The sequence below is a fragment of the Panthera uncia genome, chromosome X (genome assembly GCF_023721935.1).
Source record: "Panthera uncia isolate 11264 chromosome X, Puncia_PCG_1.0, whole genome shotgun sequence".
NCBI lineage: Eukaryota > Metazoa > Chordata > Mammalia > Carnivora > Felidae > Panthera > Panthera uncia.
Genome location: NC_064817.1, coordinates 73613454 through 73626730, shown reverse-complemented (window position 1 = coordinate 73626730; position 13277 = coordinate 73613454). Strand labels below are relative to the sequence as shown.

The following is a 13277-nucleotide window of genomic DNA, read 5'->3' as shown; positions in this document are numbered from 1 at the left end:
AGGGAAGGGAAGGGAAGGGAAGGGAAGGGAAGGGAAGGGAAGGGAAGGGGGAATTTTCTTACTCTATTGGTGGGAATGTAAATTGGTATAGCTACTCTGGAAAAAGTATGGAGGTTCCTTCAAAATTTAAAAATGGAACAACCCTATGACCTAGCAATTGCACTACAAGGTATTTACCCAAAGGATACAAAAATACTCATTCAAATGGGCACATGCACCCCAATGTTAATAGCAGTTTTAGCAACTATAGCTGAATTATGGAAAGAGCCCAAGTGTCCTTTGACTAATGAATAGACAAAGAAGATGTGGTATATATGTATATTTGGGTATGTATACATAGATGTGGTATGTGTGTATATATATGGGCACACACACACACACACACACACACACACACACACACAATGGAATATTACTTAGCCATAAAAAATAATGAAATCTTGCCATTTGCAATGACCTGTTTGGAGCTAGAGTGTATTATGCTAAGCCAAAAAAGTCAGAGAAAGACAAATACCATATGATTTACCCATATGTGGAATTTAAGAAACAAAAGATGAACACAGGGGAAATTAAAAAAGAGAGAAGGAGGCAAACCTTAAGAGAGACCCTTAACCATACAGAACAAACTGAGGGTTGTTGGAGGGGAGGTGGGCAGGGCGATGGGCTAAATAAGTGATGGGTATTAAGGAGGGTAGTTGTGATGAGGACTGAGTGTTATATGGAAGTAATGAATCACTAAATTCTACTCCTGAAACTAATATTACAATACATGTTAACTAATTAGAAGTTAAATAGGAAGTTGAAACATATATACATACATGCATAATTATAGTGTGCTAAGCAGGAGAGACCATCTAAATGATGAATATCCATTTACTACATTTAGCCCAGCCCTTACCTCAGTCAGGGCTCCAAGCAGAACCAAACAAGCCTGTATACATAAATACTGCTATGTCCATCTATAAAACATTTGCCCTTTATTATCAGCGTCACTTTAAATCACTTTAGAAGTCTATACTTTATTACAATTATACTATTTCTGTTCCTAAAATTGATATATCTTACTGTCTAGAATTGTCTTTAGAGTTTGTGGAACAATAAAAATTATATTCACTGTTAATAAATATTCACCTTCATAGATTTGACCTTTGGAAATTAAAGAATGTCAAACAGATCCAAGTCTGAAGAAAGAGTGTGTAAACAAATTGGATAACAATAGTGTTTGGGTCAAACATGAAACACTAGTTCTTTTATTCATTACTACTCGAGTTTCTGGAAAATGTTCCATAGAGGTTAGTCCAAATTTTTCTAATATTTAAAAATTTCAAACTCACCCCTGATCCTTCACAGTCAGTAAATGACCATGTTTCCCACTTCACTGAAAAGATGGAGGTTTTTCAACTTCACTACCATTCATGTTAAGATTTATCTCATTCTGGGGTACCTGGGTTGCTCAGTTGATTGCACATCTAACTTCAGCTCATGTCATAATCTTGTGGTTGGTGGGTTCAAGTCCCATATTGGGCTCACTGCTGTCAGAGTGGAGCCTGCTTTGGATCCTCTGCCCCCTTCTCTCTGCCCATACCCTACTCACTCTCTCTCTCAAAAATAAATAAACATTTGTTTAAAAAATTATCTCATTCTATACTTCCACCCACTCTCCCAAAGTTAGCTTCATCTGTGTGTGTTTTTTAAGCATGATGCAAACTATACCATTTTCCTTTATAAATGGTTTGTTAGTACATTTGAAAAGAGACACACAATGCTTATAATTTAAAGTGATCCTAATCTGTAAACCCATAGAATTGGAATCACAGAAACCTGAGATATGCAAGTTGGAAGACTTCTTACATGGCCACGAATCTTATCCTCTTCTATTAATGATGAAGGAATTAAGTTCCAAAGAGAGTAAGTAGCTTACTTAAAGTCATAGCTAATTAGTGGAAAAGCTAAGATCAGATCTTACAACTATTTCTTCTCATTCTACACCCCCGCTTTTTTTTTTTTTTTTTTTTTTTTTTTTTACTACTTTATACAGCCTCTTAAAATCACCCGGAATAAGAAAAGGCATGCAAGATAACCACTGGAAGACCATACATGTTTTCATTCTAAATGATGGTGATGAGAATAAAGCACTAAACACTGAAACATCTTTTTTTATTATTTCAGGACTCCATTTCCCTTTATATATGCTTACAGAAAATTTTACCAGATAGATCATCATAATTTTCTAGTCTTGTGGCATCTAATCAAAGTGCCAGCAAAAAATTAAGAAGATTCTAAGATTTTCAGAGAGAATTTTAAATGTGCTACTTAAAACAAGAACATTACAAATATAAATGTCTATTAAAAATTGTTCATTTTCTTCCACCAATGAATTGACAACTTTGCACAAACATTTTATGCCCAAACTCTGAAAATCCATTCCAGTAACTGAAAGAGCGAAGACATTTCTTCAGATTCCCTGAAGTAACTTCAGTAATATTCTATAATTTCTAGAGTGATAGCAAAAGTGATTATCTAATCTCCAAGGTAAGTCATAACTTTGAAGAGACAGCAATATGTAAGCACTTTATCTTGCTGTCAGAAGGCTGAAAACTAGAGAGTTTAGACCTAGGTTTCAATCCTTCCCCCTGACACCAACAGGAGAGAAATACTATACTAACGCTTCTTAGGGTCTAGAACAACAACAACAACAACAAAATGCAACTTTTGGTAGAAACTAGTAAAACTGTAGTCATGCTTTCATGAAACAAGGAAAAGACAATCTGAAATCTAAATAAAATTAATATAGTCATAAAACTTATATTTACATAATTCATTAACGTACAAAGAAAGGAGCCATCAAATTCCACCAACCCTATATGAAGTAACAGAATCATTTAAAACTGGTAATTATAAAACTCCAAGAGGACCAGTCAAAGCATAGAGACAGAGAGAGAAAAAACCCTGTGTAACTCTGTTGCTATTTAATAGCACTGTCATTAAAGATCATAACGGATTGGACTAGCTAAACAATTCACAGTTCTCCAAGGGAGCTACCTATCATAAAGGAGAATTGCAAGAAAGCAATGTGGGCAATGCATTTTGGTTGACTGCTTCAAACTATATCCTACCAATAAACTAATTTTATTTCATTTATCAGTCTGGTAGAATACACCTAGTGTTTTTCTTCCATAATGAATTAAAGGTGATGAGGAGGCAGCAGTAACAGCCTTATCTTATCAGGAATGAAACCGATATTTTATGGTTATGTTTTAACCAAAAATATGCAGTACTACATAATGGAAAAAACATTTTTAAGTCTTCACATAAATAAATATAAAATATTTACTATGAATAAATTGTTAACAATTATGGCTTTACCTTCTTTGAAAATTCTGCTGCTTTCTGTTCACTTTCTTCAACTTTTGCCTTGTTCACACAAGAATCTATTATTAAGATTGACAAAAAATTATTAGAAATTATTGCATCAGATCTCTAGGTAAAAGATGGATACCAGCCTATAATTCTACGATGTAGACAATCATTTTTTATATCAATTGCTCTTGAAGGTAAATTGACCTACATTACACATAAAATATAAGCTACCACATTTCTTTGCATACTAACTGAATTCAATGATAATATTGATGAATCGCAATGCCAAGCATCCAATAATGTATTTGACAAAATCATCATCATTTTAGAGATATTCAATTATTTCCCAACTTTTACAATAATATAATTCTTTACTTTTTTTGCAGTTTACTATGGGTGGAGAGAAGACAAAGAATCTATTTTTAAAACTATTCGGGGCACCTGGGTGGCTCAGTTGGTTAAGCATCTGACTTTGGCCCAGCTCATGATCCTGGGCTTCGTGGGTTCAAGCCCCATGTCGGTCTCTGTGCTGACACCTTGAAACCTGGAGTCTGCTTCAGATTCTGTGTCTCACTCTCTTTCTGCCCCTCCCCTGCTTGTACTCTGTCTCTATCTATCCCCAAAATAAATAAACATTTAAAAAAATTAAGACTATTAAGACTCTGGGGCGCCTGGGTGGCTCAGTCCCTTAAGTGTCCAACTTTGTCTCAGGTCATGATGTCAGCTGTGCTGACAGCTCAGAGCCTGGAGCCTGCTTCAGATTCTATGTCCCCCTCCCTCTCTGCCCCTCCACTGCTCACACTCGCTCTCTCTCTCAAAAATAAATAAAAATATTTTAAAAATTAATTTAAAAAGACTATTAAGACTCAAAATTGCCTTTATATATTTTTATCTTTTAATGTTTATTTACTTTGAGAGAAAGTATGGGAGGGGCAGAGAGAGAGGGAAAGAAAGAATGCCAAGCAGATTCTGAACTGGAAGTGCAGAACTTGACATGGGGCTCAAACTCATGACACTGTGAGAGCATGACCTGAGCCGAGATGAAGAGTTGGACATTTAACTTATTGAGCCACCCAGGTGCCCCTCAAAATGTCCTTTAAAGTAAGTCTAGAAGGGAGGACACTATAGCACTCATTAATTCAGGTTTTCTACAGAAAGATTTCACTTAACTGACTTCTGATCTGTAGCAAAATGCATTATGTAAATAAGGAAACAAACATTAAATTCCTCAGATCTAATCAAATATTCCAGAATATAAATAACTGAAGAACATCTTTTTGGAAATATTCTCATCATTATATATATAAGTGTATTCTGTATCTTGCCATTCCACACCTATTTACCTAAAAGAAATGAAAACATGTCTATTCCCATATATATATATATGTATATATATATATATATGTGTATATATATATATGTATATATATATAAATGTTCATAGAAGTTTTACTTATACTAGCTAACCCAAATGTCCATCAATAATTAAAGGTATACACAAATTGCAGTATATCCATATACTGGGATATTACTCAGTTGTAAAAAGGAATGAAAAATCGATACATGCAATATAACAACATGAATGAATCTCAAAATCATTATGCTACATGAAAGAAGCCAGACAAAAAGACAGTACATGCGATATGTTTCTAGTTACATAAAATTAAAAAAAAAAAACCTATAGTAAGAAAAAAACATATTAGTTATTCTCTCAGGACGGGGAGAGGTAGGGAGGCATGGGAAGGAGAGATAACAGAGAACATAGAAACGGAGATATTTATTATCTTGATTGTGATGATGGTTTTAAGTATACAAATATCAAAATTTATCAAATTATGTACTTAATAATAGATAGCTTTTCACATGTCAAGTACACCTCAATAAAGTTTTTTTTTTTTTAAAGAACTGCGTATAAAGAACTAAGTTGGAAATTGGTAAATGATCAGAAAAAGAGGGGGTTGATCTGTGCTGTGCTTTCACTGGTTGGTAATGATCTTGATTTAAATTTCAATTGGAAGACATTAAGAGTTCTGGGCAAGAATTTGATTGAATTTGTGAAAAATACTAGACTTACAGAATTGTGAAAGGACTCTATATTCCAAGTCCAGGTGACGTTAAAATAGAGATCCAAAAATTTCCTAGAAGTTCTTGAAGCACCTGCTAATTTTTACATTTATGCACGTGTATGTGTATGTAGTGGTGGTGGTTCTAATGAAAGTTCCAAAGTATTCATCAGAAAAAGTCCTCAAATGTAAAATATTAAGAACCATGCAGATATTTGACTTATCTGAATTTACAGTGGATAAAACTGAAGCCTAGAAAAGTTAAATGATTTGTTCACAATCAGAGGGATGACACGTGGATGAGGTGATAATGGATTTCTGAAGTTCTATCCTCTTTCGCTTGCTGCCTTTACCTCCCCCATCCCAATGCTAACAGTACACAACTGTAAGTACCTGGCACACAGTACACAAAAAAACAAATGTGTATTGAACACTGAAAGACTTAGCCAAAATCAACAATACAGTATGTGTGCCAAGCATGGTCCATAATAGATTATAAGGAAATACAAATATTTGGAAATATTCCCTTATAACTCTCTCAACAAAATATGAAAGAAACTACTGAGTTTATCAAGCTCATTATCAAATATGCAGTGAGGCCAGCATTCACATTAATTCTCAGGGAAGGTAAATTGGTGCCCACTTTCTCTAAAGCATATGGCCTTTCAAAGTTCATACCCTCAATTACAGGAATCAATTGTAAGGAAATGACAAGAAAAAGGCAAAATTTATACAAAGAATGTGCATAGCAGATTAATTTATTAATATGAAAACCTGAAAACAATCTAGAGGTACAGTAAGAAAGGACTGGTCAAGATGATCATGATACTCCATAAGATTGAATATTATACATATATTCAAAGTAAGATTTTGAAGGTTAACATGGAAAAATTCTCATAATGCTCCATGAAAAATCAGCAGATAGATAGATAGATTAAAAAAAACAGATATAGGGGCGCCTGGGTGGCTGTCAGTTAAGCGGCCGACTTTGGCTCAGGTCATGATCTCGCGGTCCGTGAGTTCGAGCCCCGCATCGGGCTCTGTGCTGACAGCTCAGAGCCTAGAGCCTGTTTTAGATTCTGTGTCTCCCTCTCTCTGACCCTCCCCTGTTCATGCTCTGTCTCTCCCTGTCTCAAAAATAAATAAAATGTTAAAAAAAAAGAGATATAAGAAAATGTACTTAGCTGAAAAGTGAGTAATGGTGATGGAATGTACTGAGCTGAAAAGTGAGATCAGTGGTTCATTCTATCACTTACATAAACCTCTAGATTGCCTAGAATAAATGAGCACTGGTTTTAAAATCAGAAAATAAGGGGCACCTGGCTGGCTAACTCAGGAAAGCATGTGACTCTTAATTTCGGGGTTCTAAGTTCAAGCCCCACAGCAGGTGTAGAAATTACTTTAAAAAAATCTTTAGGGATGCCTGGGTGTTTCAGTCTGTTAAGCATCCAACTCTTGATTTCAGCTCAGGTCATGATCCTTTGGTTGTGGGATCAAGCCCTGCATTGGGCTCTATGCTGGCATTGCAAAGCCTGCTTGGTATTCTCTCTCCCTCTCTCTCTGACCCTCCCCTGCCTGCTTGCACACTCTCTCTCAAAATAAATAAATTTATGCTAAGTGAAATAATTCAGGCAGGGAAAAACAGATATCATGATTTCATTCATATGTGGAATTTGAGAAACTTAACAGATGAACATAAGAGAAGGGAAGGAAAAATAAGCTAAAAACAGAAAAGGAGGCAAACCATAAGATATACTTAAATACACAGAACAAACTGAGGGTTGATGGGGAGATTGGAGGGTGGAGGGGTGGTTAAATGGGTGATGTGCATTAAGAAGGGCACTTTTCAGAATGAGTACTGGGTGTCATATGCAAGGGATGAATCACTGGGTTCTACTCCTGAAGCCAAGACTACACTGTATGTTAACTAACTTGAGAAAAAAAAAAGAATCAGTATTACTAAAAGCATCACATAGAAGATACTTAATAAGTTTTAAAAAGTAAATAAATGAATGATTAAATACATAAAAAACAAAAATTAAAATTAAATGAAACAAAAGCTTTAAAAATTAAAAAATAAAATTACCCATCTAAAAACAATAAAATAAAATCATAAAATGCATAATAATTAATAATAAAAAATTCATCTTTGAATATTACTATGAGTCTGCCTTGTGCTGTGGAGTGAAGAATTATAATTGGCATTCCACAGCTGTTGTTTTCTTCCTTTAAAGACAAGACAAATGAGTTCATGTTTTCTTGAAACTTAGCCAATAGTGATTTTGATTAGGTACAAAAACTGTTTAACTATGAGGTCATATAATGTAGCATATTTCACAAGAGATTTCACATCATCCTTCAGAGATTGTTTCAGAAAATACAGCTAACTAGTAGTCTAAGATGATATAAGTTCATTCCCTTAGCAATCCAATTACATGAGCATGATCACCTCAAATTCTTTTCTAGCTTTAAGGTCTATGAAAATAAAAATTGATATACTTTGATTGAATTAAAAGGTCTTGAGTTATTGAAGTCAGTATTTCTTTTCTCAAACTTGAACACTAATAACATAGCTATATTACTAATTAGACCCTATAATTGCACATGTGATTTCTATAACACCACTGATAAACCAACATAATCAAAGGTCTTCAGAGTCATATTTCTAAAAGCAAAACATTCATCTATAATAATATAATGGTTTTTTTTGGGGGGGGGGCACTGACTTTAAACTGAATTCAAGAGCACTAAAACTTATCAAATAGGTTAATATTTTCAATCACACAGGCAGAACCCTCATGATCATCATAATTAACAGTTATAGTGATTGGGTACTCACAGACACAATGACTTACCAGATATTAATGAGGAACTTCAGTGAGAGCACTACCTTCAAAAACTATTATACAGAAGATAGTAAAACACAGAGGACACTGAAGATAATATTACATACCTATCAGATGTGTGAAATCAATGTCTAATCTTTGCCTATACTTGAAATCTGGGTCCATACCACTGCAGTGCAGCACTATCTGTGAAACACACTCCTCAATTATCTTGTAATACTGTGGCCTGAAAAAGAAAGTATTCTTGAATATCTTTTCTACTTATACAAGTCAATTTTCTTAAGAAGTGGTTCAGCATGATAAAAGAATGAGGTATTTTTCTAGCACTGCTAGAAGAAATCATTCTAGACATTACACCCTCTTTGGAGAAATATGCTTAACAATGGTCTGGACATTATGGTAAAAAACCCATCATGATGTAATCAACTGTGAACACGAGTGACTTAATACTTTAGTTTGTAAGGATTCATGCTTGTCATGCTTATCAACCTTATCTACTTACTTAAGTAATTGTTCCTAAAGTTAATGAAAACAAATGACCTGTTAGTCCTACATCCATGGATACAGAAATGGTTCCAGGCCTCCACAAGTTCTCAATTTCAATAAGGGATGAGTGTCTTGGCATTGACAAGGTACTGAATTTATCACAGCACTTTTACTCAAGATTAGCTATAACAGCTTACAAAACTGGACTGAGCCACAATATTCAAAAGATCTATTTGTGTACATTTTTAAAAGATCCATTTTATAGAAGCATAAACACTTAATACGCATGGCCATAGTCTGAATTTGTTCAAAGTGTCAAAGATTTTTAAACATATCCTAATTCTGTGATCTATCAAGGTAATTCTGGTCTTAAAAATGACTACTTGCATACTTCAAAAAATTTTAAAGGCACTTTTTACGTTAAAATTTAAGGAAAATTTAGTATTTATCAGTGGGTAATAAATTCAACAGAGAAACATCAGAAAGAAATACTATCATAGACAAATTATGATATAAACATCCCTAAGATTAGTATGTTGATAACTAGCCAAGCCACTAAAAGTTTTCAAATGAAGCCAAACAGAGTCTAATTGCTCTTATATTTTTTTGTCATGTGGCTGGTCTCAAGACTCAGAATAAATAGTAATATATATTACACATCTGAGACTTTTTTAAAGTCATCATCAGTTTTAGGATAAATAATATTAGATTATAATCAGTCTAGTCAATGACTCTGGGTAAACAAGGAAAACACAACTGCTCTCTTTGAGGCCATGTTAATTATCTCTAAGTATAATAAAAGTGCTTGTCACATTTCTACCTCACATCGATGTTCTCAGGATGAAAACGATGTCATATTAGAGTAACTTCTAATATATATTCAAAATTACTGGGAAATAGATCATCTCAAAGAAATTATTTCCCCAAGTAACTGTATACCCATAGGCACAGTACCCTTTGAATTGCCACAACTTATTTTAGGCAACAACAATCATTTTAATTACCATCTTTTCTGCTTTAAGAAAACGGATATAATTCAATATTTTAACCATTTTTTCTATGTCTCTGTACCATCTTGATACCCATCAGTAACTGTACTAGTCTGAACTATAATAGTTCTCCATGTGACTTTAGAACTGTCATCTTTGTTGCAACTATGCCTGAATGCATGGTAGCTTGCCTTTACCCTTTAATCAAGCAAATTTTGAGAAATCAGAGAACCTAGGTTGCCAGAATTTCATGCATATTAGAGTATGAAGAACAACTAAGGGTGTCTTGAATAGTTATATATAAGATCATGACCATCAGCTTATGGATAATTTCAGTCTCTCAGAAACCTTTCTCTTTCTGGTTTTCAGATATATTTGCACTTACTAGACTCTACAGCTTCTAACTTTATTATTATCATAATCATTTATTTTGAAGAATTATAGTAATGGATATAAAGCTGAAATACCAGTATTATTTTCTTAGATAAGATCACATCTATTATTAAATAAATACTAGAAAGGAGAAACAACAGAAAAACCTTACTTATTAAAATGTACCAGAACTTAAAAGTTCTACCATAGACACCTCAGTGCTTACTCTGTGCTACCATTATCTAGCAAAGAAAATTCATCACAAGGTCAGTAAAATCTGTTGGTTTCTTTCTACTAAATGTCCTGTTGCTGGGGTATGCAGTTTTATAAATAGATCCTTCTGGCCCAATTAAAAATAAATTAACGCCTTTTAAAAAATGTTACTCAAAGTCACCAAACTCTTATACACTATTTATGTATGTATATATGCCTCTACTACCTAGGATGCACTACATTATCAGTTTCCCTTAACTTAATCAAATTCAAATCATACAAATACTAGTACTCTCAGAACTTCCTCTTACCTGATATAATAATCATTTCTGATGAGCAAAAAATGTTGTAGAATGGATAATAAGTAATTTTCAGCAGCAGTATCCTTCAACATGTTATACAGAAGATGATATACTTCATTCATATCAGTGGAATATAAGTAAAGGAAAAACATTAAAGCTCTTGATGAAAGTTTCACTCATAACAAAAGCAATTTCATTTTTTTTAAATATTGATTCACCATTTTATTTACATTACTGTTTCTAAACCTTCAACTGCATGATCCAGTATTTTAAAATTTACATAAATAAAGTCTATGGAATCACTTTAATCTTTTAATGAGAGAAACAGACTTAAAAGAGCATTTCTAAAACCATTTAATCATCAAAACCTTATGCAGTTATCCATTATATTTTAAATTTGAGATGATAGCTGGTATGATTGAAACAGCAATGCCATTAGAGAAAATGGTTTACTCTTGATCTTCCTGTGGTTGTGATAGAAGGCCTATATTATTCACATAAGCCACTATCCCTCTATTTTCACTGCCACATAATACAGACAGTAAAGGGGCATTCTGTGGACTGCTAAAATATCACAAACCAGTTTTATTTTATACTGATAAAACACTAAATGTGAAATTGTTACTGTTTGCATTTATTTGTATTTCATCATTTAATAAAAATGGAGAGTAAAGACAAAAGAACTTGAAACATACTTTTCTTAGGATATAAAGAGTGGTAAAAGTTTAGATTCTTCTAGTAAACTAGATAACAGATTTCAAAAATGGATTCACTTTTATAATAAAAGTGAGGACATAGAAAATTGATGTAAAAGAAAGGTAGAAAAGGAAATGTAATCTAACGTTCTAAAAATAACCTGAAATGTCAACATTTTGTTTGAAGTAGAATTAAGTATATGATGGATTATTTCTTATACCCCATGTAAGAGTGTTGTGTTAAAGTCTCATAAGGTCCCTTAAGCGGTTACAGAATGGAACCCAAAATATCTTTATGGTGAAGTTTGATTAATAAGAGAAATCTATACAAAGCAAGGAAGCAAGATATATATTAATACAAAAAGCATTTAATATTATGAAAATGACTGTCGGCTAGAGTCACTAATGCTGGATAAGAAATTAGTAGCATTGATCCCTTATTATAATGGCATCGTTATCCATCATACACACATTTATCTAATACTTCTAAGACACTTCAATAGTAGCATTGGAGGAAAAAGATGAAATATAACATTTCTGCCCTCAATCTCATAGGGGAACAGAACTATACATATTTATGTATAGTATAGACAGTATATGTATAGACAGAAAGTACTGTGAGTTTCAAGGAGAAGAATATTCCAGCTTTTTTTTCTTTCTTTTTTTTTTTTTTTTTTTTTTGGTGCTGGAGGAGGGAAGAAGATACCACAAAAAAAAATACCATCTCAAAAATCATTTTAGTTTTTTTTCTTTTCTTCAACTTTTTTTTTTTGTTTTTTTTTTATTTATTTTTGGGACAGAGAGAGACAGAGCATGAACGGGGGAGGGGCAGAGAGAGAGGGAGACACAGAATCGGAAACAGGCTCCAGGCTCCGAGCCATCAGCCCAGAGCCTGACGCGGGGCTCGAACTCACGGACCGCGAGATCGTGACCTGGCTGAAGTCGGACGCTTAACCGACTGCGCCACCCAGGCGGCCCAAAATCATTTTAGTTTTGAAGTGTTTCCCAGTCTCCTCCAAATTCCCTAAGTAAGAAATTTACTGAGTGTGAAACAAATGGCCAGCAATGCTATGACAACCATCTTTTATATCTAAAATCTTGTCATATAAAATTGTTGCCACAGGAAGATTACACCTGGTATTTGACTCAAACGCTTCTACCACATAGCCCTGTTATAGTCAGATACTATCACATCTAAACATTTTTTTTTTACTAAGGAACCAAAATATTTGTATTGAGACTAAGACACTTATTTGAATTGAATTATATCTCTAGATCATTTGAGTAACTTTTAATAAAACTGAAGAAGCATATTACCTATAGTCACATATGAACTCAGTGAACTTTTCCTCCCAAATTCTTACATTTGAGGTATATGCCTTAGGCTCTTGTCTATTCCAGACTATTAAGCTGAATATATCTATAATACAGCAAGCCATTGTGCAGATTTCAATATCATCTGTGTAAATCATCGGGATAGTCTGACAATTCCTCAACATGAATCTGAAGGACAGCATTATAGAGAGGTACTAATATAAGTAAATGGATATAAATTGGGCTGGCAGACAAAAACTCTAATAATGGTCCACACAATCACCCACAAATCCCTTTTTCACAATACATGCAAAATGACTTCTGTGGCTTGTCAAAAGGATATTCCATTTCTGCTCGAATGTCATTGAGACGGTGTGATAATTCAGTCAGGTCGTCTTCTTTGTTCTCATCAAATACTTTCAACTGAATATCAAGCTCATCATTCTCTTTTTCTTTTAGATCCTAATATACAAACATAAAACTACAGATGAGTAACAGTTTGAAAACACCATACTTTGGTAATAAAGCATAGACACTATTATTCATTTATATATACAGAAGTAATTTTAAATATTGACCCAGGCACTTAGTTTCCTGAGAGAAAGCAAATGCACTATGTATTTTCCTATTTTAAAAT

The 13277-nt window shown here is 33.7% G+C and overlaps 1 protein-coding gene across 6 annotated transcripts in view; it reads right to left on the bottom strand.

Moving 5' to 3' along the window:
* Positions 1–13277, bottom strand: part of DIAPH2 (diaphanous related formin 2) — a 974644-nt gene that overhangs the window by 699342 nt on the left and 262025 nt on the right. For all 6 annotated transcript variants that reach the window (XM_049644714.1, XM_049644715.1, XM_049644712.1 and 3 more), the window contains 4 exons: positions 12984–13102; positions 10641–10757; positions 8377–8495; positions 3367–3431 (listed from right to left, as the gene is read on the bottom strand). In XM_049644714.1, coding sequence (XP_049500671.1) covers positions 3367–3431; positions 8377–8495; positions 10641–10757; positions 12984–13102 — 420 coding nt within the window. The remainder of the gene's footprint in view (positions 1–3366; positions 3432–8376; positions 8496–10640; positions 10758–12983; positions 13103–13277) is intronic.